Genomic DNA, 26,373 nt, shown 5'->3' on the forward strand with positions numbered 1-26,373 from the left:
GAAATTAAAAGTTTTAAGTTGGGTGTCCTTCTGAGAAACACATTGAAATCGATGCTGCACTGCCTTGTCCTGGCCGTACATCGTCCTTTGTCCAACATCATCATGAGGCATACACAACCTGCCTTCTCACGCAGTGGCTCCTGGTTATCAGCGCTTCTTTTAAAATAAATACTCTTCTTTTACTTATGTTGGGATGGATGCTGGCTTTGTCAAAGAGAAGCTGTAAACTACTTCCTTTCAGTAGAAAAACTAGAAGTACCCTATTTTGAGCCAGTGAGTGTGTGTGTGTGTGTGTGTGTGTGTGTGTGTGTGTGTGTGTGTGTGTGTCCTTTTAATTATATTTTACTGTGAGCTATTGTTCATCTCTTATTGTGTCCAAATTATAAATTCAATTTTAACACAGTTATATTTTGTAAGAAAAAGTTGTAGTTTGGTACTATTTGTGGTTTTAGAGTTTAGAATGTGTTTCCTGCAGATAAAGAAACTATTGTATTACGTCTCTATGTTAATTTACATTGGAGTCAGTACGTCTATAAGACACTTACATTTTTACTCACATTTATCTTTCTCAGGGTTTTATTTAGCTCAAGGTTGGAGAAGCTAAGTGATTTTCTCAAGGTTGTACGAAGAGTGGTTGAGCTAGATTTCAATCTAGGTCTGACTCTAAAGTCTGTACTCTTTCAGTGAGCTACTATCCTTAAAGCCTAGGGCCTTACCCAGGCCTTACTCATAAGTCTTTGTTTTGGCCCTGAATTGGCAGTACATTTTGTGTCATTTTTACTTTTAATAATTGTCCATGTGGTTCTGGCTTTCTCATAACTTTAGTGTAAGCAGCATCTGTCAGAGGCTGTTCTCTTTAACTTCCCTTAGTCCATCTTTGAAGGCTTTCATGGCTCATAGACATGAACTCAAAGGAAAGAATGCATTACATACTTAACACTTTAAACCCTTAAAAATCATCTGATCACTTGGCCATAGGTTAAACCATCATGCAACTAGTATTTTTGGTATAAAAAGTAACTTTTTCCTTTTTTTCTCCTCCTTTAATTCTAGGCGTAGTACAAGAAGAGTTCGAGAATTGTGGTGGCAGGGATTGCCCCCTAGTGTTCGTGGGAAAGTTTGGAGTCTAGCTGTAGGAAATGAACTAAATATCACTCCTGGTTTGTATTCTATATTCAGTTATTCCCACACATACAAATTATCATTTCCAGAGTTTTATAAGTCATATTAGTAGAGTTGCCATTTAAGACACACTATCATGTATGTCACTTTCAGAGCATGCCTCACACCCTCCCAAACTTTGTAATAGGTAATGAGCTTTAATATATGTTTTATACATAAGACTTGTGGGCTTTTCTCCTTTAGTTTGCAGCTATCACATTAGTATTCTTGGCATTCAAATCCTACAAATGTAGATGGTTTAAAGCTAGCGAGAGTCAGTCAGTGAAGAGACGGAGATGCTCATCTAGTGCCTGGATGGACAGTCTCCCTCTGTGTTCACACAATACACAATGTCCCGAGAGAACTTGATTTTGTTTCCCCTGCTGAATGTTTATCCAAACATTCAGAGTGTTTAGAGCTTGGGGTTTTGTTTTGGTTTTTGTTTCCTTTAATTTTTTAAGTTAACAAAGTAAATGGGTTTCACTAAGCAGTTTTGTTGTGTTATGTTGTTTAGATTTTACTGTTAAAAGCTTAGCCAGGCATAGTAGCTCTGTCTGTAGCCACAGTGCGGGGGAGACTATGGCAGCTCTGCTGCAGTTTGGAGGTCAGTTGGGCTACATAGTGAGTTATGGACAGTGTCTATAGAATCTCTATCAGAAAACCCAATACTAATAATGATAAAGTTTAGAAAAAAAGAGACTTCCAAGGAATTCTCTTATTTTCTTCTTAACTCACTCACTCACTCTCTCTTTTTCTCTTTCTCTCTCTCTCTCACTCTTTTGTTTTTTTTTGTTTTTGTTTTTTTTGAGACAGAGTTTCTCTGTGTGTAGCCCTGACTGTCCTGGACTCACTTTGTAGACCAGGCTGGCCTCAAACTCACAGGGATTCACCTGCCTCTGCCTCCCGAGTGCTGGGATTAAAGGCGTGTGCCACCCTGCCTGCCTTTAAGTCTCTTAAAACCTTGACATGAAGTAAAATGCTAGATTAGTTTTGATGAGTTAAATAAAAAGTTTTAAATAGGATAATACAAAAAAATTTTTTTTTAAGCTGGGCTTGGTGGCACACACCTTTAATCCCCGCACTCTGGGAGACAGAGGCAGAACTCATCTCTGTGAGTTCGAAGCCAGTCTGGTCTACAGAGTGAGTCCAGAGCAGTCAGGGCTACACAGAGAAACCCTGTCTCAAAAAAATCAACAACAACAACAATGTTTTAAAGTGGATATGACATATGCCTATAATCCCACCACTGTAATGTCAGCACGTGAGACAGAAACAAGAACATCAGGAGTTCAAGGTTGTTCTGTGCTATATAGTTGAAAGGCTACATGAAATTGTTTCAAAAAAAATTTTTTTTTTAGCAGAATAGGTACCAATCATCCTGAGTTATTGTGCTAACACTAGACAGTTGGACAGTTAACCTAACAGTGCACATGACTGAGCTCTAATAGTAAAAGCAGCACATTGTCTGGCCAGGGTGTAGCACTGTGTGTACAGCATTTACCTAGCAAGACTGTGGCTCAGGGCTTGGCCCCAGCGACTGCATAAACTAGGCACACCTTCAACCCCAGATAGTAGGACAGCAATTCCAGGGTCATTCTCAGCTACTTAGTGAGTTCAAGACCTGTTTGGACTACATGAAACATTTTCTCAGAAAGAAAGGAAGGAAGGAAGGAAAGAAGAAAGGTTGTAAAAGAAAACATATTGTTACTGTTATTTTTTTAAGTACACATGTACTATTTATTGAAAGAAATACAAGCAATAATATAAACTTTAAATGTTTGCCACACAAACTATTCTTGGTTGTACTGTCAGTATAGTTTGGCAGTAGCATGACATACTCAATGGTTTTCTCTGCGCTAGTCAAGTCAACATACATGTTAAATCAGTATCAAAGCACTTGCTTTTATTCTCAGACTAAGACATTAAAGTAAAGTGAAATACTTACAGGGAATGACTGAAGGTAATTTAGAAATATTTCCAAAATATCTAAAGAATAAAACCTCTTAGGACCAGTGAAACAGCTTTCCAAGTCAGCATACTCGCAGTGAAAGCTTGATGACCCGAGCTTGACCCCTGGAGCAGGGGAAATGGAAGAAGGACCACTCCACACAGCTGCCTTTCCCTGGCTTCTGTACATGCCCAGGACTCACGTTGCCCCTATAACAATTAAGACATTTTAATTAAAGAAATCATTGATCTATTTATTTCAGTTCTAAGAATCTGCTAGAAGGAAATCTTAGTATTGGGTTCAAAAGGTTTTTTACAAGGATCTTCATTGTTGTAATCAGCATTAATATGAAATTGTGTAAGATTATGAAAACACAAATGTCTGTTTTTAATCACTAAAGTGATATCAACTGTAGATATTAAGGTTATTGTGATCTTTAGAAGGTGATTTTTCTCCAGAGGCAGGGCTGGAAGGATCTCTGAGTTTGAGGTGAGCCTGCCGTACATAGTTTAGTTTCAGGCTATTTAGAGGCTGGGTAGTGAGATCCTGTCTCAAAAAACAGTTTATTAAATTTTTTTCAAAAGTACCATATAATAAGGATTTTAAAAGTAGAATTAGAGTTAAGACTTTTTCATGTAGATTTTAATACTTGCGTTAAGAGAAAGGTACGAAGGAAGAAAGTAAGACACTCGAGAATATAGGTGCCAGAAAACTCAGGGCTAGAGAGATAGATGGCATAGCAATAGAAAACACTACTTCTTGCAGAGGACCTAGGTTTGGCAGCCAACATCCAAATGGCCACTAACAACAGCTTCACTCCAGTTCCAGAGCATCTGATGCTCTCTTGTATCCTCTGTAAGGACTGCACACACAAGGTAAACACATACATGTACAGGCAAGACATGCAGTAACCATACACATTAAAAAAAAAAAAAAAAAAAAAAAAACCACAGCTTTTAGAAGGCTGGTGAGATGGCTCATCCAGTAAAAGGTGCTTTCTATGGAGCCTGGTGATTAGAGAGCCAGTTCCCACAAGTTGTCCTCTGACCTTCACACATACTCTTGTTCCATCCAAATAATACAATACAAATAATGGGGTTGGCATAGTGGCACAGGCCTATAAATCAAACCAGGGAGATAAAGGCAGAAGGACTGCAAATTGAAGAGCTGTATACGTACAGAGTTAGTTCAAGACCAGCCTGGGAAACTTTGATCCTGTTTCAAGATAAATACAATAAAAGCTGGGCATGGTGGTATATGCTTTTAATTCCAGAATTCAGGAGGTGGAGGCAGGCAGAACTTTATGAGTTCGGGGCCAGCCTGGACTACAAAGTGAGCCCCTATCTCAAAACAAAAGTAACATCAAACAAACAAACAAACAAAAATAACAATAATAACACACACACACACACACACACACACACACACACACACACACACACACACCAAAACAAACCACCAAGGAGACTAGGCTCTTGGGAAGAGAGCTTTCCTACCAAGGGCTGTACCTTTATTCCCAACTGTACTGAAAAAGTTAAAAAAAAAAAAAGCCATAGTACCACCCCACAAAAGAGTTTAGGATAGAATTTTAGGTTTTCATATATACCTTAGAATATATTAGACTGGGGGCTATAGAGATGGCTCAGTGGTTAAGAGCACTGGCTGTTCTTCCAGAGGACCCGAGTTCAATACCCAGCACCCACATGGCAGCTCAAAACTGTCTGTTACTCCAGTTCCAGGGGATCAAATACCATCACACAGAACATACATACAAGCAAATCACAGATGCACATAAAATAAGTAAATCTTAAAACTATTAGACTGGCCGGGTGGTGGTAGTGCACACCTTTAATCCCAGCACTCAGGAGGCAGAGGCAGGTGGATCGCTGTGAGAGGCCAGCCTGGTCTACAAAGTGAGTCCAGCATAGCCAGGACTACACAGAGAAACCCTGACTCAAAAACCAAACCAAACCAAACTAAAACAAAACAAAACCAAAAAAAACCCATTAGACTGTATAGTATTTAATATATTTAAATAAGACATAGGTTTTTAATAATTTCTATGGGACAAGTTAAAAGAAAATGTTATTTTTTTTCTTGTAGATTTAAAAAGCACTGACGGGTGGCTATTTGAACTTTTTTTAATTTTAATTTTTGTTGCTAATAATTTTGGCTTTAGACTATGAGGTGGTAGCTTGCTTGATAACTTAGACATTAAAATGTTGATTTGACAGGTAGTAAAGTTTTATGCCAGTAAAACGAAAAGGCTCAATATTGACATGTGTAAAGATCTGTAATATGACTAAGTCATTTGTTTTTAAGTAAATTAGGGTTTTTCTTTACTAAACAATTATGTATTGAAGAATGAAATAGGGAACCAATCCTCTTCCTTTTTGTTGGTGGTGGAAAGAAAGCTCAATCTTGAGTGCAGTCAGTTTATTTTTTAATAACTTTGTTTACTTTCTAATAACTGACCCCTTATTTGTATTTGTTTCAATCATGAAATTTATTTATTTACTTTTAATCATGAAATTTATAACACTAAAGAATATTAGCTAAGAGTATAGTCTGTAAAGTTAGTCAGGCAGGTTCACATCTGGTTCCACCATGTATTAGATGGGCAAACTACTTACTATCTAAAAGTGTAGCTTTTCTTTTTTTTTTTTTTTTTTTTTTCAATTTGTAAAATGGGGATAAAATCATTAACTGTACCAAAGAATTGTTTTGGTTATTCATAATATGAGTGTTTCTTGTGAAAGTGTTCTTTGTTAAATGTCTGTATATCATTTTCCCAAAATCTGAGACTAAAACCCTAAAACCAGAATATTTTTCATTCAAGTAGCAGGCACTGTCCTTGTCTTGCTTGTAAGCCTGGCTCCACCTCTTCCTTTTTAGATTTCACATGAAGCTAACTGAGACAGAGGTCTTCCCACTGGGGATATTAATTATAAGTCTTCTTGGACATTACCTCTTTGGTTTTTAAAAAATGCATTACCACATTTTTCTTACTAGATCAATTTTGTGGTTTCCTAGTGTGATGGCTTTGTCAGCTGGAGCCTTGCCTTCTTCCAAGGCAGCTTAATACTTGGGTAAAGAAGGATAGTGGCATGAAAACAGTTTGAAAATTTAAAAAATATATGCAATTGATAATTGAGAGTCTCAAGCAATGATATACATAAATTTTAAAATTGCAGCTATCTCCTTTACCAAATCATTCATGGATTGTACATAAGTAGTTTTAACTTTTTAATTCATTTGTAGTAATGATAAATAAAAGAGAAGTAGAATTGCAAAGTATGTTTGAAATAAATGTAGTCAGAGTTTTGAATATGTAAGAATAATTGTTATGATATAGTTGTCATACATTGGAATATTGTGTTAAAAATAAACAAAAAGGGTTGAGAATTTAGCTTAGTGGTAGAGTCCTGGCTTTGGGTTCAGTCCCCAGGACTGGGGGAAAAATCAAACAGCAACTGTGTCTACTAATGAATAATAGTCTTTAATGGAACACAGTAAAATGAGATTGATACACATAATATGTCACTACCTAGTGTTTTTTAAAAAAAATTTACTGTTATTGTTTTTAATTATGTGTATGTGCCTTTGTGTGGGTATATGAATGTGAGTGCAGGTGCCCATGGAGGCCAGAGGTGTAGGATCCCTGGAGCTATAATCAGAGGTGATTGTGAGTTGCCTGATGTGCGTATTGGGAAGTGAACTTGGCTCTTACCACTGAGCTAACTCTTATCTCCTGAGTTTTTAAACCTGAGGCTATATACAAATCAGATATGCACATTCTTACACTTGGGCAAGTTCGTAAGAGCCCTGCCAAGCATAGTAGTTACACCTCAGAGAAGGAGGCTGACTTTTATTCCATGTTGTTTTGTACACTTTGTGCTTCAAGAAAACATATTTGGGTTTTACATATAAAAATAAGTATAAAGTTTTTTAGTGCATGTCTTCAGTCCCTGCACACATGGGAGGCAGAAGGAGGCAGTCCTCTGTGTTTGTGGCCATCCTGATCTACAAAGCAAGTTCTAGGACAGCCAGGGTTACCTAGAAAGAAAGAAAGAAAGAAAAAGAAAGAAAGGAAGGAAAGAAAGAGAAAAGAAAAGAAAAGAAAAAACAAAGGATGCTGGACATAGTGGCACCAGCCTTTATTCCCAGCTCTCAAGGCAGAGGCATGTGGATCTCTGACTTTGAGACCAGCCTATTCTACAGAGTGAGTTCCAGGACAACCAGGGCTACATAAATGAAACCTTGTTTTGGGGGGAAAAAAAAAAACCAGAAGAAAAGCAGAGAAGAAAAGGCATCATAATCTACAGAAAATGGCTTGTTTAGTGAGTAGCCACCCACGAATGGGCATTATTTCCTTCACTTACAGGTGAAAAGATCAAGTTCCAGAGCAGCGAAGTTTTTTTAAATCCTGAAGGCATTTATTGGCAGAGCTAGAATAAAGTCTAGGTGTGAATCCCCAAGTTTTGGCTGCTCTTGGCTGGCGTGGCTGTTGAGGAGCTCTCCTCCTTCCTGTGCTCTGTGCACCAGCTCCGAGGATGACTGACCCCCCTCCTGTGTCTTTTGCTGTCTTTCTATTCATGTAATAAAGAGTTCTGATAAAACCAGTTTGCCACCTTTTTGATACCTGCTTATACCAGATAGACCTAAAATGTACAGTAGTGAAAATTAAAAGCCAGGTTGTGGTGGCACACATCTTTAATCTCAGCACTCAAGAGACAGAAGCAGGCAGGTCTCTTGAGTTTGAAGCAAGCCTGCTCTACAGAGTGAGTTACAGGATAGCCAGGGCTACACAGAGAAACCTCGTTTTGAAAACAAAAAACCAACCTGCCAAAACAACTAAACAAAAGAGTGAAAATAAAAATGTGAATTTATTTCTTTTGTATTACTTATAAATTTTTGTTTTTCCCCCCAGAACTTTATGAAATCTTTCTTTCAAGAGCAAAAGAACGGTGGAAAAGCTTCAGTGAAGCAAGTTCTGATAATGACACAGAAGGTATGGGGTTTCCAAATTAGAATTTCAAAATCCAGCTGCTGAATATACTAGTGAGATTTTCTACCTTGTACCAGAGGCTGTGATAGTTGCTGTAAATACAGCACCTCATTTCAGCAGATGATAGTATTCTGAGTTGTGGAGTGGGAAACGGGCTTAGAATAAGTTTGAAGCAGGAGGCTTGTTCATCCTAAATCCCAGGATTCAAATCACAGCAGTGAGGCTAATGGGATGAATCCAGTATTTTTAGACCAAGCTGTTAGTAAACACTGATGTTACTCACTCTGTCTGAACACATCTTTCTCCATCCACTGACCTTAGTCCCTAATAAACTACATATAATTCTTAATGTGATTTGCCCTACTGTTTGTTCATTTAATTCTTCCATAACTTCCACTCTTACCTCTGCCTTGCCAATTAGTTTTCTTAATTATTTTGAAGAATTATTTCCTTGTATCAGTTTATTAAATTTTGGTAAGTTTAATTATTTGTACTTTGATAATAGGGAATTATATTCCTACTCTGTCACTTTTCTTTTTGTTTGTTTTTTGTTTGTTTTTTTAGGTAAGTTTTCATTCAATTCAGGGGCGTATGTGTGGGAGGGGGAAGGAGACATAGGTCTCTCAGCTGCTCTCTGCTGGTTTAGGGTTGTTGTGTTCTGTGGGGCAAGCCCAATCTTCATTTCAGTGTGTCTCCAACTTCTTGTCAACCTGCATTAACAGCAGCCAGGAACAGCACTGGGCGCAGAAGCCTTCTTCTTCAGAGCGCTCTCTCTTTTGCTTTGTCCAGCATTTATTCCCTCTCAGAGTCCTCAGAATTAAACTATCTGCAGCAGGTAAAGAGGCACTCTCTGAGCCCACACCCACACAAGGCAGAGGCGGATGGGTCTCTGAATTTGAGGCCAGACCTACACAGAAAAACTATGTCTTAAAAAAAAAAAAAAAAAGATTTATTTATTTATTTATTTATTTATTTACTATGTATACAGTATTCTGTCTGCATGTATACCTACACGCCAGAAGAAGGCACCAGATCACATTATAGATGGTTGTGAGCCACCATGTGGGTGCTGGGAATTGAACTCAGGACCTTTGGAAGAGCAGCCAGTGCTCTTAACCTCTGAGCCATCTCTCCAGCCCTGAGAAACTCAGTCTTGAAAAACCCAAAATAGTAATAATAATAAAATAATGCAAACTCCTCTCTGTCCTGTACATCGAATTTTAAACTGTATCTCTCAATAAAGAAGTAGAACTCACTTCATAGTGATTGTCTATGAACACCCACTTCTTAAAACCCTTTTTTCCATTTTAGGAAAGTGGACATTTTAGGAAAGGGAGATTTTACTAAGTGGTCAAGGAGAACACCTGATTTTGAGGGCCATGAAAGAATCACCTTGAGATTGGATAGCTATCCTAGTTATTTCTGAAAAACTGAAAATACAAAGAGTAAAAATATATGAAAATTTGTACTATCAAGGTCTGAGCTGTTGCTTTATTTATTTATTCATTCATTTATTTGTTTGTTTGTTTGTTTGTTTTGTGATGCAGTAATATCATGTGTAGCCAGACTAGCATTGAATTTATGAACTTAATGCTTCTGCCTCTGCCTCCAGAGGACTGGGATTGCACGTTACATTCCTATGTCTGGCTCAGTTTTCTATTAAACCAAGTTTTTAGGAAGTGCCAAAATTATGCAAATTAAGAATAAAAATGTGACTCAGTGCTAGAACAATTGCTCAGAGCCACAAACAAAACAGAAAAAAAAACTTATATGAACTAAAATGCCAAGTGTCTGAGAATAGGTTGGGTAATTCACACTTGTAATCCTCATACTTTGTGGGGTAGCGGCAAGAGGATTGGGGTTCAGAGTCCTTTTCTGCTGTGTAGCAAGTCTGAGGCCACTCTGAACAATATGAGAACCTGTCTAAAAAACCACAAAGACAAAATTTTCATTATGACTAAATAATGAAAACTGTACTTTAGAGTGGATGAATTGACTGTAACAATTGTGCCAGGTCTGGTAAAATGGCTTAGTGGGTAAAGGCATGTGCTGTCCAATGTGAGCGTGTCTGTGGTCACCAGGGCCTGTATGGTGTAAGCAGAGAACCACCTCCTTCAAGTTGTCCTTTGTGTTCCATGACACATGTGTGCACTCACTTAACAAACACTAAATAAATAAATATAATATCCTGAGTTCAATTCCCAGCCACCATGTGGTGGCTCATAACCATCTATAATGTGATCCCATGCCCTCTTCTGGTTCACAAGTGTACATGCAGGCAGAGCACAATATACATAATAATAAATAAATAAATACAAAATTTAAAGCTGTTTCCTTAACTAATAAACAGCTGTCTTCTTATCCCCCATGTACCACCTAGACCACCTAATAAAAATTTATTGCAATCAATAGTATTCTGTTTAAATTACTATTTTCTCATTTCCTGAAAATATTTATTATTTAAACTTTAAAATTTTTATTTTGTGTATATGAGCCATTTGCCTGCATGCAAGTCTGTGCCTTGTACCCAGGGAGGCCAGAAGAGGATGTTGGATCTATCTCTTAGAATTGGAGTCCCAGGTGGTTGTGAGCCGTGATGTGGGTGCTGGGAGTCAAACCTGCGCCCTGTTCGAGCAGCGCATACTCTTAGCCACTGAGCCATTTCTCCAAGTCCCTTTGTCTTTTCAAATACTGCTTCAGCCTCATCTCTCTTGCTTCCTTCTCATGCCCTATTTTGATTATGATAGAGCATTTATTTAATAATGGTCCACACTGGGGCTGCTCTTCCAAAGGTCCTGAGTTCAATTCCCAGCAACCACATGGTAGCTCCCAACCATCTATTATGGGATCTGATGCCCTCTTCTGGCTTGCAGGTATACATACAGATAAGAGCATTCATATTCGTTAAATAAATAAATCTTTAAAAAAAATAATGATACACACACCTTGTATGTCCCATGCTCCTTAAAAAAAAAAAAAAAAAAGCTTTTCTCTGTTTGAATTTGGATGATTTGTATTCATCTATAATCACATTTACCAGTCTTTCTCTGTTCTATCTACTGTATTGTTAAGTGTCTAAATGAATTTAAACTTTCCGTTGTTATACTTTATAATTCAAAATGTCTACTTGTTCTTTTCAAAGTCTTCATCTTAGACAGGTAGTGGTGGCACACACCTGCCTTTAAGCCCAGGATTCTGGAGGCAGAGGCCACGACAGCCAAGGCTACACAGAGAAACCCTGTCTCAAAAAACCAAAAAAGAAAAGAAAATCTTCATCTTTTCTTCCATTTTTATTATGCTTTATTTAACTTATGTATAATAGACAGAAATGTCTGTTGACCCAATACTGTGTTATCTATAGGTTCTTCATTGTAAGTCACATTTTTGTTTCTTTGCATATTTTAAATTAAAAAAACTTCCTGATACTGTAAATAAAATGAATATGTAAAGAAATATTAATGTTTTTCCTTTAGAGAAATTGGGCTAGGAACTTAATACCTCAATTCAGACAGTAGTTGACCTAGGTTTGAGCTAAGCTATGGCTTTTTCATGAAATTTCCTAATGAAAAGAGCTGTCCAACTGGACACGGTGTTGCATGGCTTTAATCCCAGTACTTTGGAGAGTGAGGCAGATGGATCTCTGAGTTCGAGGATAGCATGGTCTACATAGTGAGTTCCAGGACAGCCAGGGCTACTTAAGTGAGAACCTGTCTCAAAATGTGTGTGTGTGGGTGTAATTATATGATTTTATTTTTACATTATGCATATATAGTTTTTGTATGTGAATTGTATGACTGTGGTGTATGCATATCTGTATGTATGTATGTGAGGGAACACTATATGTGGTATATGTACACATGTATATACTTGTGTATGTATGGGTGTGGTCTGCAAACGCATGCACTTGTGTACCTTTGTGCTTGTGCAGAGGCCGGAGAAGAGCATCAGGTGCCTTCCTGTATCGCCTTCCACCTCATTGTTTTGAGACAAGGTCTGTTCCTCAGTTTGGAGTTCTCACATTTCTTCCTGCTGTACTGGACAACAGCAAGCCCCAGCACCCCTTCTGCCCCTCAGTGCTGAGGTTAAAGATCTGCATGGGGCCATGGTGAGCTTGTGTGGGTGCTGGGATAAGAGCTTGAGGTTAGCCTGGGTTACAGAGTGAGACCATGTCTCAGAAGGCAGAAAGAGGACTAAAGATGTAGCTCAGTGGAGAGTACCTGCCTGCCGTACACGAGGTTCTGCGTTCAGTCCCTAGCACTGCATAAGCTAGGGATGGTGGCACATGCCTGTAATATTAGCACTTGGGAGGGTAGAGGCAAGAGGATCAGGAGTTCAAGGCTACCTAGGGAACTGATATTTGAGGCTAATCTAGGCTGTGTGAGAACATGTCTCAAAAACTCTCACAAAATACAAAAGTCAAAAATCAGCTGGATAAGATGACACATACCTTTTTTTTTTTAATTAAAAAAAACTTTTAGTTTTTAGTTTTTTTTTTTTTTTTTTTTTGAGGCAGGGTTTCTCTGTGTTATCTTGGCTGTGCTAGACTCGCTTTGTAGACCAGGCTGGCCTTGAACTCCTAGTGATCCGCCTGCCTCTGCCTCCCGAGCACCACCACACTTGGTGCTGACATGTCTTTCAATTCCAGCATGTGAGAAGCAGAAACAGGAGGATTGCTATGAGTTAGAGGCCAGCCTGGTGACCACACTGAGCTCCAGGCCAGCTGGAGCTACATATCAAGATCCTGTCTCAAAAACAAACAAACAAACAAACAAACAAACAAACAACACTGAGGGTCGTGGAAGATACTAAGCTGTAAGTTCTAGCAAGGACTACTTGGTGTTCCTTGAACATTCTGGACTGTTCAGGTTTTCTACTTAACATATAGGCAGTGTGACCAGGCTCTGTTTAAATTTCATCTGTCTGGTAATGCAGGAGCATCTGTGGCTGACCGAGAGGCTAGTCTGGAATTGATTAAGCTGGACATATCCCGTACGTTTCCATCTCTCTACATCTTTCAGAAGGTGAGCTTTTATCATCAGATTTTAACTACTATTTTATTCTTTCAGTAGTCAGTGGGACAAATTCTGTAAATCTATAGGTACTACTTTTTATTTTATTTTAAAGATTTGTTTATTATTTATACAGTATTCTGCACGAATGTACACCTGCACACCAGAAGAGGGCACCAGATCTCATTATAGGTGGTTGTGAGCCACCATGTGGTTTCTGGGACTTGAACTCAGGACCTTTAGGAGAACAGACAGTGTTCTTAATTTCTAAGCCATCTCTCCAGCCCCTTTTTAATTCTATTTCTTTTTTAGGCAGAGTGACTGACTATGTAACCCTGGCTAGCTTGGAATCTCCTAATAGATCAGGCTGCTGTAGAAATCACAGAGATCCCTTTGCCTCTGTCTTCTGAGTGCTGGGATTAAAGGAGTGTATTACCATACCCGGAAAGTTATTATTATTTTTATAATATTTGGTTTTATTTTGTGTGCATTGGTGTTTTGCCTGCATGTATGCCTGTGTGAGGGTGTTGGAGGCCCTGGAACTGGAGTTATAGACAGTTGTGGGCTGCCATGTGGTTGCTGGGAGTTGTACCTGGGACCTCTGGAAGAGCAGCCTGTGCTCTTAACCACTGAACCATCTCTCCAGCCCCCAGGTATTGCTTTTTAAAAGAAAATATTTTTAAAAATTGAGAGGAGGTTAGGCCTTGTGGTACATGGCTTTAATCCCAGCACTCAGAAGGCAGAGAGAGGCAAGTGAATCTCTAAGTTTGAGGCAGCCTCATCCACAGAGAGTTCCAGAGCCCACAGCTACATAGTGACACTCTGCCTTAAAAAACAAAAGAAACCTAGTTTTTAAAGCAAGACTGGAGAAATGATGCAGTGGTTAAGAGCACCCATTTCCCCTAAGGAGGACCTGGACTCAGTTCCTAGCCTACCACCGTCCCTGACTCCGGGTCCAGGGTATTTCACTCCCTCTGCTGTCCTGGGCACCAGGCACGTGCACATAAAGCACTCATATACATAAAATAAATAAAAACATAAAAAGTAAAAATAACTTGAGCCTTTAAATAAAATACAAAGCTAAAAGAAGGAATTCCCCTGTGGAATAGATACAGTGTAGTTGCCATAGCAACATACTTGTTATATAGCATGCACTTTTGGGGTGGGGGGCTTGAGAGAGGGTCTCTCTGTGTAGCCCTGGCTGTCCTAGAACTCATTTTGCAGACCAGGCTGGTCTCCAATCCAGATTCCCCTGCCTCTGCCTCCCAGATACTAAGATTAAAGGCATTTGCCGCCACCACTGGCTGGCACATTTTTATTATAATGAACTTCCATATTTGAATTATTAATGAGTTTGCCTTACAAACTGTTGATATAAGTTGGGCACAGTGACACATCCTGTAGTTCCAGCACTTGGGAGGCAGAGGCAGGTAGATCTCCATGAGTTCGAGGCCAGCCTGGTCTACAAAGCAAGTCTAGGACAAGCTAAGGCTACACAGAGAAACCGTGTCTTGAAAAACAAAAAAACCCAAACCAAACCAAACCAAAAATAAACCTGTTAGTATAAATACATTTGTTCCAAATTGTTTAGAATTGCATCTGAACTAATAAGGAATAGTTTACATTTATATTTACTTTTATAGGAATAGCTGGCTATCTTTATGTGTAATAAAGGCTATGTGATTAATAGAAACTTTTACTGTTGGGACGAATGAGATTTTGCCTGCCAAAGCCTGATAACTTGGGTTTGATCCTAAGGAACCCATGCAGTGGAATGAAAGAGCCAGTTCCTGAAAGTCATCCTTTGACTTTCACATGCACACTGTGGTATGCATGTACCTACACCAGCACAGTAAGAAAGTAAACGGGAAAACAAAACAGAAAACACTGGCGCCAGAGCGATGGCTCAGCAGTTAAGAGCAATCAGTTGTTCTTCTAGAGGACCTGGCTTCAATGGCTGGCACCCTTGTGGCAGATCACAGCCGACTGTCACTGCAGTCCTAGGGGATCTGACGTCCTCTCTGGCCTCCATTGACATCATGCACACAGACTATACATGGAGTATACGTGGAGGCAGAAAATCCATACAAATGCTTTTTTTAAATTATTATCGATATTAAAATTACTGACACAGGGCTGGAAAAATGCTCAGGGGTTCCTAGCAACCACATGGTGGCTCATGTACATGCAGATAGAGTGCTCACACACATAAAATAAATAAATAAGTCTTTTAAAAAATTGGATGGCTTTTTTTTTTTTTTTTAAAGACAAGGTCTTACTATGTAACCTCAGCTGTCCAGGAACACACCATATAGACCATCTTGACCTCAAACTCAGTGATACACCTATTTGGTGAGATTAAAGCAGTGTGCATCATACGTCATTTATTTCATTTTTTTGAAACTATACAAAGTGAAATGGGCTAAGTATAAGAACATGTGCAAGGCCTTGGTTTCAATCCTCATGTATATATAAGTAAAATAGCAAAAAAAAAATTTAGGGCTGGAGAGATGGCTCAGCGGTTAAGAGCACTGACTACATTTCCAGCAACCACATGGTGGCTCACAACCATCCATAATGTGATCTAATGTGCACTGTATACATAATAAATATATCTTTTTAAAAACTTAAATTAAAAAAAAAAACTTAAATAGAAAAATAATCTGTATTTCTCATATTTATTATACCATAGAAGTATTTAAAATTATTTGTACATGGGTTGGAGAGATGGCTCAGGTTAAGAGTACTGTCTGCTTTTCCAAAAGTCTGGAGTTCAATTTCCAGAAACCACATGGTGGCTTACAACCACCTGTAATGAGATCTGGTGCCTTCTTGTGGTAGGCAGGCACACATGTGGGCAGAATACTGTATAAATAATAATAAATAAATCTTTAAAAAATTGTCTACACATTATGTAAGTTGTATTCAAGTGAGTATATTTGACTTATTATTCAAGGTCAAACTTTTGTTAATTCTGAGACATTGATAGAATACATTTAGAATATTTTTATAATAATTAAATGTGCTGAAACTGGTCATTTAGTGAATACTACAGTTTTATAGTTTTTAATATTTCATGAGCATTGACCTAAAGATATTTATAGTTTTAATTTTTATTCTTTTTTTTTTTTTTTATTCCTTTTTTTCCCTAAGGGTGGCCCATATCACGATGTTTTACATAGTATCTTAGGAGCATATACATGTTACAGACCTGATGTTGGTTATGTAAGTATTTGTTTCAGTCTGTTTTTTGCATGTAAATATTTTACCTGTACTCATCAAGCCATCTTATATTGCATTAGTTATTTACAGACACATTAAATATCTTTTGAGCTTACTGGTCTACCTAAAGAGGAAGCTTTCCATGTCTTGCCAACTGCTTAGAATAAAACTGGCTGCATGGCTGGGCGGTGGTGGCTCACACTTTTAATCCCAATACTTGGGAGGCAGAAGCAGGTGGATCACTGTGAGTTCGAGGCCAGCCTGGTCTACAAAGTGAGTCCAGGACAACCAACGCTACACAGAGAAACCCTGTCTAGAAAAAACAAAAAACAAACAAACAAAAACAACAACAAAAACTGGCTGCATGCTGACAGTGACGAACTTTGACTTGTCTCCCTAACGGTCTTTCTGTGGCTCTCCCTCTGAAGAATAAAATCTATTCATATTTTGCTAAATTAAGAGAAGGCAAGTCACCTGTCCATACAGAATAGGGAGGAAATGTTCTCATTTTATATATTGAAGCAACTCTGTTCTTAGCCGTCCACTTTAACTTCTGCATGTCTTCTCTCTTATGTTCCTGAGCCAGCCACGCCTCTGCAGACCTCTGCTTCAACATTACCACTTACTTAAATTAAAATTGCAAAAATGTTGTTTACATCATTACCCCATTTATAACCTTTTCCATTCTCTCTGGCTTTCCAAAAAAATATATACATTTTCTTCTACTGTCATGTCAGATTTGGGGAAGAAACAAAGAAAGTTTTGAGTTCTAAAAACTTTAGTTTCCAATGTTTAAATAGAAGTTATTGAACTTTCATCTTCTCACCTTTCTTTTAAAGAGTTGTAGAGCTCTATTGCCTGGTACAACTGTGTTCTGTTAAACATTAATCTGTATATTTGTCCATTCAGGTATACAGATATTTAAGTTTGGCACTGCTACATGACAGCATTGTTCTAGGCACTCAAGGTACACAATGCACAGAGCATGGTTACACTCCCTGTGAAGCCTAAGAAGAAAACAGACAATGTACAAGTAAATTGTATTTTAAAAGGCTATGGTAAAAAAATAAAAAATAAATGGCTATATGGTAAAGTGATGAGGGGAAGATACGGCAGGATAAAGAGAGGAATTGACAGGTCTTGTAGAAAAAAGTAAGATTTGAGGGCTGGAAAGATGGCTCAGTGGTTAAGAGTACTGTCTGCTCTTCCAGAGGTCATGAGTTCAATTCCCAGCAACCACATGGTGGCTCACAACCATCTATAATATGATCTGATGTCCTTCTCTGCCTGCAGGCAGAGCTCTGTATACATAATAATAAATAAATAAATCTTTAAAAAAAAAGAAAAAAGTAAGATTTGAGCAAGTTTTGCATTCTTTTGTTCAAGTATTCTGTAAAAGACTTATAGAACACATTGTATCCCTTGAATTTTTTATTTGCAGTTACACTTTTTACTGTAAGTTTAATTTTTATAAAAGATTTAGTTTTTAACACTTTTAAAAGTTGTATGCAGTGGAATTTAAAAATAATATGATTTTCTTCTGATTAGGTTCAAATTAAATATATTTTAAAAATACTACCATAAGTGACATCCTCCATAAACACCAATAGTCACAAGAATTAGATTGGAAACACCATGGAGGAACTGTTTTTTTTTTCATTATGCAGAGTGATAAAAATTCTAAGTGATAAAGCAGTGTCTTCAACTAATTGGCAGCATTTTTTTCTTTTTAGTATATAGTTTTAAATTAACATTTTAGATCAAATTAAATGTGGATTATCCCTTTTGTTTTTGTTTCTTTCTATTTATTGGTGGTTAACATTGTGCCTCTTACATACACTGGACACTTGTTGTGGTTCTAGGAGCACAGTCTTCAACAGACACAGCTCTCTGTAGTAGTTTCCTGTTGTTGCTGTAACAAATTAGCACAAATTTAGAATCTTCATTCAGCACAAATTTCAAGGTTCTGCAACTCAGAAGCCCAGAATAAGCTTCATGTTTAAGTCATGATGTGTGTTGTGTGCTCTTTGGTAAACTCCAGGGCAGATTGTCTTTTCTTTTCTTTTCTTTCTTTTCTTTCTTTCTTTCTTTCTTTCTTTATTTCTTTATTTCTTTCTTTCTTTCTTTCTTTCTTTCTTCTTTCTCTCTTTTTTTCTTGAGGCAGGGTTTCTCTGTGTAGCCTTGGCTGTCCTGGACTCACTTTGTAGACCAGGCTGGCTTTGAACTCACAGCGATTCACCTGCCTCTGCCTCCCCGAATGCTGGGGTTACAGGCACACCTGGCTCAGAATTCTGTTTTTCAACCTTTTAAAAGCTAATTACATTTTTTAGCCTATAGCCTTCTCTGTTTATTTTGAAAGAGGCAGTGCAGCATTTCCAGTCTCAGTATGACTTTCCTGCCTCCCAATTTCACTTTATCCTTTGGGATGATAACTGTGGGCCCAGTCTGAAAATCTAGTATAAGTAAAATCTCAAGATTTTACGAGATCGCTTGTCAGAGTCCTTTTGTAGCATCTTCGCAGGCACTGGGTTTGAGGGCATGATCGTCTTGGTGGGACAGTTATTCTGCTTAGTGTGTTCTCTGTTTCTATTAAAGAAAATTTAACAGGCAATTATTGTAAAATCTGCAAAGAAGCTAGAGAAATAAGAATAGAACAAAAAATTATTGAAAACAATGTGATAGGGGGCTAGAGTTATGGCTCAGATGTTAGAACACTGGCTGTTCTTCCAGAGGTCCTGAGTTCAGTTCCTGGCAACCACATGGCAACTCAAAACTTTCTGTAACTTCAGTTCCAGAGGATCCAACACCCTTTCACAGAAATACATACAAATAAAATAAATTATATATATATATATATATATAAAGAAAGAAAGCAGTGTGGTGGCTCATAGCTGTAATCTTCTCACTGTAATCTTTCCTCTGCCTGAGGGAGAGGGATTGCTATGAGACTGAGGGCAATCTAAACTATAACATGAAATGCTGTCCGCCTTACCCCCAAGAAAAGAAAGAACGAACCAGTGCAGTGTAGTAATCTTGGTGAGTGGGAACCATCTAACGTATGTTAAACGCGGATGTAAGGCGCTGGAGATGTAATTATAGACAGGTCTTGTACATTATTTGGTTGGGAACAAGAAACATCCAGCAGTTGCTCTTAGGAGACGCCAGTGTATGCCTGTTACAGAGTTCTTGACTGTGTTTTTAATAAAAGAGGGGTGTGATTGCTGTAGATAACTCACTAGCCGATTCCTCAAGGCCTTTCATAATGTGAACGAATCCTTTCCTAAGTGTCTTCCCATTATCCAGTTATAAATGTTGTTTTCTACATGGGTTATCTTTTGTTGCCATTTCTTTGTTCAATCTTCTTTTCGTTTTTAGATTTTTTCCCCCCTTTTCTTTCTTGTGATTCTCTACAAATTCAGGCTGTTTTAAGCCCACAACTTCTTTTTTTTTGAAAATAGCCGTTTATCTTATAGACCTCCTTTATTCTTAGTTCTTATTTTTTTTTTTTTTAGTTCTTATTCCTAATATCTTATAATATGAAAACAATCACTTAAGTTTCATTAACATGTCATTTTGAAAGTATTCAGTTCAAGAAGAAATAAAAACTAGTTGGTACATTGAGATAGGCTCTTAGAGAAAATAAAATCTGATTTAAATTTTTCTGATTTATTAAACCCTATCACATGAACAAATATAAGTTATGGAAATTCACAGCCATGACAAGTTCTTAGTAGTTGCTTTTCCTGGGAAGAAAAAATGAAATTGGTAATTTTAAAAAATTTTTTTTAAAATTAAGGAACTCTGTAGAGTTCCTTAAATCTCCTTTTATTCTCCTTCCCTTTGAAGGTCCAAGGGATGTCCTTCATTGCAGCTGTACTCATCCTGAATTTGGAAGAAGCAGATGCCTTCATCGTGTTTGCTAACCTTCTAAATAAGCCTTGCCAGCTGGCCTTCTTCCGTGTGGACCATAGCATGGTATGGACACTTGGGGTAGATGGTGTCGGCTTCAGAAGTCTCTGTGTTCTGACTGCCTAATTAGAATCAAAACATGAAGCCGGGAGTGGTGGCGACGCCTTTAATCCCAGCACTTGGGAGGCAGAGGCAGGCGGATCGCAGTGAGTTCAAGGCCAGCCTGGTCTACAAAGTGAGTCCAGGATGGCCAAGGCTACACAGAAAAACCCTGTCTCGAAAACCCCCCCCCCAAAACAAAACAAAACAAAACAAAAAAAACCAAACCATGAAGAGACTGAAGTAGTCTAATCAAATAGGTGAAATTTTCATTGAATGACAATTTTAAGCAAAGTTGAAGAATCAACAGAGTTGCTAATAAAGTTTTCTATTAATGTTAATGATTTCTCCTTCTGCAGTAGATTATTTTATAATTTTATTGATTTTTCCTCTATTTATAGATGTTGAAGTACTTTGCAACATTTGAAGTATTCTTTGAGGAAAACCTGTCCAAACTATTTCTTCATTTCAAGTCATATAACCTTACACCAGATATCTACTTGATAGACTGGTAAGTCATTAAGAGACATAGATAACAGTAAAAAGGAAATAAAAGATAATCTGATATAGAAGATATGAAAGGATATAAAAGGAACTTTCCCTTACAAACAGGAAAAGTCTAACATTTTATAGGGATATATTGAAAAACATAGACTGGAGCCATGCGTGGTGGTGTATGTCTTTAATCCCAGTACTTGGGAGGCAGAGGCAGGTGGATGGATCTCTGTGAGTTCAGTTTGAGGACAGCCCGGTCTACAAAGGAGACCAGGATAGCCAGGGCAACACAGAGAAACCCTGTCTCAAAAAACAAAAAAACAAAAACAAAACAAAACAAAAGAAAAAGACCAAACAGAATCCATGTTCTGGCTGTGATGATACAGTCCTTTAAAAAAAAAAAAAGTGCATGGTTCTGTTGCTGAAAGCCTGAGTTCATTTCCCAGAACCATAACCTGTAACTCCAGCTCCAGAGCATCTGACTCCTTCTTTAGTGCACTTGTTAGGCACTGTAGTCATGGCACACACAGGAGCATGCGCGCGTGCGCGCGCGCACACACAGACACACACACACACACACACACACACACATTTCAATTTGCATATATGCATAATTATACAATATGTGCACATCTATAGCATATGTATATATAGTAAAAACTTAAAGATACAAATTATGCATAAATAAGAGAGAGAGAATAGGGCCTGGGAAGGTGGGTCAGCATGGGAAAGCACTTGCTACACAGACCTGACAACTTCAGTTTGATCTCAAGGATCTTTGTAAAAAGCCACATGTGGGGCATATTATCTTAGCATTCCAGTGGCAAAATGGGAGGCAGAGACAAGAGTCACCAGGAAGCTAGCCTGGAGTAATGAGCTCAGCTTAGAAACCTCTACAAAGTGCATAGCAAAAGTCATCACTCTGACACACACACAGACATACACATGCACATATGCACGTACACATGCATACACACACAAGAAATATTTTGAAATGTAGTAATTAGTAGTATGGATTCATATATATATATATATATTTTGTATACAATGTTCTGCCTGCATATACATTTTCATGCCAGGAGAGGGCACCAGATCTCATTATAGTTGTGAGCCATCATGTGGTTGTTGGGCAGTGAACTCAGGACCTTTGGAAGAGCGGGTAGTGCTCTTAACATCTGAGCCATCTCTCCAGCCCTAGTATGGATTCTTATTCAATGCCTAGCATATACTAAAATCTCAGGAAAAAATAGTTACAATTTTTTTGCGTTGTCTTGTTTTGTTTGTTTCTTTGAGATAGGGTTTCTCTGTGTTGCCTTTGCTTTCCTGGATGCGCTTTGTAGACCAGGCTGGCCTCGAACTCACAGCGATCCACCTGCCTCTGCCTCCTGTGTGCTGGGATTAAAGGCGTGCGCTACCATGCCCAGTACAATTTCTTTATTCTCTTTTTTTGTTTTGTTTTGTTTTTTTGTTTTTTGTTTTTCGAGACAGGGTTTCTCTGTGTAGCCTTGGCTGTCCTGGACTCACTTTGTAGACCTCAAACTCACAGCGATCTGCCTGCCAGTGCCTCCCAGAGTGCTGATATTAAAGGCGTGTGCCACCACCGCCCGGCTTAACTACTCCTTTCTTAACCGTCTCTTTCTTTCTTTCTCCTTTAGGATCTTCACACTGTACAGCAAGTCACTGCCACTTGACCTGGCTTGTCGTGTCTGGGATGTGTTTTGCAGAGACGGAGAGGAGTTTTTATTTAGGACTGGGTTAGGCATCCTCCGGCTATATGAAGATATACTCCTACAGATGGACTTCATTCATATAGCACAATTTCTTACCAAATTGCCAGAAGATATCACATCAGAAAAGCTGTTCAGCTGCATTGCAGCCATTCAGATGCAGAACAGCACCAGGAAATGGACTCAGGTAGAGTGACGTGAAAGAAAGCATTTTAATAGGGGCTGCTTACAGCTTCAGAGGGTTAGTCCATGATAGCGCCTCATGGTGGGGAGCATGGCAGCACACAGTCAGACATGGTAGTTGAGAGTTTTACATCTGGATTTGCAGGTAGCAGAAAGAGAGAGAGAGGGAGAGAGGGAGAGAAGGAAGGAGGGATTGGGCCTGGCTTGAGCTTTGGAAATCCCCGAAGCCCACCCTAGTGACATAGCTACTCTAGCAAGGCCACACCTTCTAACTCCCTCTCAAGTATTACCAGTCTCTGATTACTGAGCATTCAAATATATGAGCCTATGGAGCCATTCCTACCCAACCCCCACAACTTAGAAGTCCTTATCCTCCTTGTTGGGGAATACAGCATGAGCTACCATACACAGAGATCCTGCGTGTCAGATGCTCAGTCCTGCTAGGGGAAGCTCATATACTGTTAAATAACATAAAATAAACACTGTTACTTGGTCTATGGATGACACAAAATGTCTTTTTAAGGTCTTTTAATTGCCTTTGAAAATGAAATATAAGAATATTGATCCAGTAATAACAGAGTACTTTGCAATTGATGAAAAGTGAAATCTAATTTTATTCCATAATAGTAGCCTTTTTTTGAAAAAAAGGAGAGGAGCTGTGAGTTCAAGGCTGTCTGGTCTACAAAGTGAGTCCAGGACAGCCAAGGCTACACAGAGAAACCCTCTGTCATGGTGGGGGTGGGGGAAGAAAGGAGAGGAAAGCTCAACAAGCAAAGGTTTCTGCTGTCAAGCCTAGCTTCCTGAGTTCAAGCTCCAGGTCCCACATGGCAGAAGACAAGCAACTCATGCAATCTGTCTGCTGACCAAGGCACTGCACGTACTCATACACACAACCAGTGAGCCATTAAAATGTAAAAACAAAATTAAGGAAAACCAAAGCAAACAGAAAACTCAGGAGATCTGGAGCCTGGGATGGAGGTACTTGCCTGAAATCTCAACACTTGAGGTGGCAGAAAGATCAGTTCAAAGTCCTCCTCAGGGCCAGAGTGGGCTACCCGAGACCCTGGTCAAAGAGATTTTAAAAAGGGTGGTGCAAGGACTTGAGAGTGGTAATATTTTAGAAAAGCTTTTTGTGTTTATAGGCCATGGTTATTTACATCTCTTTGTTTCATATAATTTGCAGGTCTTTGCATCTGTAACGAAGGACATTAAAGAGGATAAGAACAGCAGTCCTGCTCTGAAGAGCTAACCTTTGAGTTTGTTACAAACTTAAATGAAAAGGGTAGTTTTGGGGGAGTTTCCTGTTTTTTATGTCCATAGTGTGGAAGAAGTGTTGGATGGAAGAATCAGGAGCTGGAAAACTGCTGAGTTTAAGTTCCATGGCTGAAGTAAACGAATACGTAATTTATTGACAGTATTAATAAAAAAGTCCCTGGGGAAAGCGGATTCTCAGAGGAAGCGGCCTAGGTGGCTCTTACAGACTCCATAATTTGGAGTGAACACTTCAATGCAATACTTTTTTAAAAACAGCTTCACAGAAACTTCAGTTTTTTATGTCTTTCCTTTTTTAACAGTTGTCACAAACTCACTTCTGGGGTTGGAATAGGGTTGTTGAATACTACTTTAATCTCTATAGAATACATGCATTACCTCCAGTTCTGAGCTTTGAAGATACTACAGAGCAGTGGTAAGCAGCTTGAGTCCTGTCAGTCAGGAAGCTCTTGCTTACCTCACCCCTCGGCGTGGGCAGCTCTTGTCCTCTAGACCTGGAATACTGGTGGGACATCGTTCCCTTGTTTTGTTTATGGTGTTTCCCAGTGTTGTGTCCCTTCATTTTTGAAGAGAAATTCTTTTTCTAGGGAATTTCTATCACAAAAGAATTTTAGCCTTTTTGTTTCTTGTCTGACAAATTGTTATGTAGTAACTTAACATTAAAAAAATAAATAGGTGGTAGAAGTAAACATCTTTTTGCACTTTAGTGGACTGAAGACTTGACTTTGAGAATAAGAATAAAAAAGCAATGAATTCTAAGAGTTCGCGATAATACACTACTTACAAGACTTGAATTTTTTAAGTTAAAATCCACCTACCTATAGAAAACAAATTTTAATAATTTCAGTTTGAAATTTGAAATCTTATATAGCTAAGTCCACGACTTGTAAAACTCTATGCATAATTTTTTCTAATTGCTGGGAATAATAGTAAAAGTAATTTTACCTTTTTTTCTTAGTCTAATTGATGGTATCTCAGATAAATTATTAATCATTGGTAAACTGGCATTAAATTTATTATATTAATTTTTGAACCTAACCTAACCTAAATCATTTGAGTATTATGGTTAATATCTGTACAAAATACTGTTTGTTATTGATTAGACTTGTACTGTTTTGATGTTGCAGTTTGGTTTGAAACAACATAGAAACATGTTTCTGTTAGTGGTAGCCATACATATGTAGTTGTTAGACTAACAAGCCAGAGACTCCTCCTTATGGCCTAATAAACTGCCTTAGGAGTGTGGGACCAGAAGGTGTGCATATATTTTTACCCTATGGGTTGATCATTCTAGCCTCAGGAACCCTGTAGAATCAACTCCTCTCATCATGGGGACTGGCTCAGTGAAACTGGTAGTGTAATAAAACATTAAAGGAGTCTATAAGTCTTAATAGGTTTTAGGATGAGTTTTTAATTCTGGGGACTAACCCTTGATATTGGTGTCCCTCATAAAAGGCACATAATCTCTGGCAGTAATCTCTTTGAATTTATACTACTGGCTTAGATTTAATTTTAATTTCATGTATTAGTTTTCTAAGGTGATCCTACCTTCTGTATTTCTTTTTCTTATTTTTTTATTGTACAGTTTCTTTACCTTCCAAGTATAAATGTGTATATAAAATGTAAATACAAGAAATTCACTAAAAACCACTAGTAGCAATTACTATGAAAATAAAACTTGTAAACAGAATTATGACTAAATGAGTCTTTATTACTTTGGTGTGATCAGGTTTAGTCAACATCTAAAAAAAAAAAAAGGAGTGACTTTTTAGTGGGGGTGGTCAGGTTTTTTTCTCTAAGGGATTCATGAGGTTGCCAGCACTTTGAGTCTTTCAGAGTAGCGGACACACTGTACTATAAACTCTTTCCCTTTGGGCCACATAAACAAGCAATATGCGATCACTCACCCGCCTCCCCATAGCATGCATTTCATTTATTTATTTGTTCTTTGAGACAAGGTCTCTCTATGCATCCCTGGCTGGGCTGGCCTAGAATTCACTATCCATACCACTCTGGCCTCCAACTCAAAGAGCTTAAAGGTGTGTGCTATGTCTAGCTGGCAGAAACGTATTAGGGGTGGCTAGAGAGACAACTAAGTGGCTAAGAGCACTGGTGTCCTTCTAGAAGACCCATGTTTGATTCCCAGTACCCACGTGGCTCACAATAGTCTCTAACTGCAATTCTAGGGGATCCCAATCTCTCTTCTGACCCTGCATGCACATAATGTACTCACAATACAGGCAAGCAAAATACCCACACACGTACAGGTTTTAAAAGTGTATTTTGGGGGCTGCCAATGACAATGTTGATAATTTCTGCCTTGACCTCCCCAAAAATACT

The 26,373-nt window shown here is 38.4% G+C and overlaps 1 protein-coding gene across 4 annotated transcripts in view; it reads left to right on the forward strand.

Annotated features, from left to right (window-relative positions):
* The window catches only part of Tbc1d12 (TBC1 domain family member 12), an 87,565-nt gene extending 61,790 nt beyond the window's left edge, over positions 1-25,775 (forward strand). For 2 of the 4 annotated variants that reach the window (XM_051146425.1, XM_051146426.1), the window contains exons 5-12: positions 1,054-1,160; positions 8,040-8,120; positions 13,050-13,138; positions 16,280-16,351; positions 20,195-20,323; positions 20,758-20,867; positions 22,507-22,765; positions 23,945-25,760. In XM_051146425.1, the coding sequence (XP_051002382.1) occupies positions 1,054-1,160; positions 8,040-8,120; positions 13,050-13,138; positions 16,280-16,351; positions 20,195-20,323; positions 20,758-20,867; positions 22,507-22,765; positions 23,945-24,010 (913 nt within the window). In that variant the 3' untranslated portion in view covers positions 24,011-25,760. Of the gene's footprint in view, positions 1-1,053; positions 1,161-8,039; positions 8,121-13,049; positions 13,139-16,279; positions 16,352-20,194; positions 20,324-20,757; positions 20,868-22,506; positions 22,766-23,944 lie in introns of all 4 variants that reach the window. The other 2 variants (XM_051146423.1, XM_051146424.1) reach the window with 2 other exon arrangements.
* The last annotated feature ends 598 nt before the right edge of the window (positions 25,776-26,373 follow it).

The sequence above is a fragment of the Acomys russatus genome, chromosome 5 (genome assembly GCF_903995435.1).
Source record: "Acomys russatus chromosome 5, mAcoRus1.1, whole genome shotgun sequence".
Lineage (NCBI taxonomy): Eukaryota > Metazoa > Chordata > Mammalia > Rodentia > Muridae > Acomys > Acomys russatus.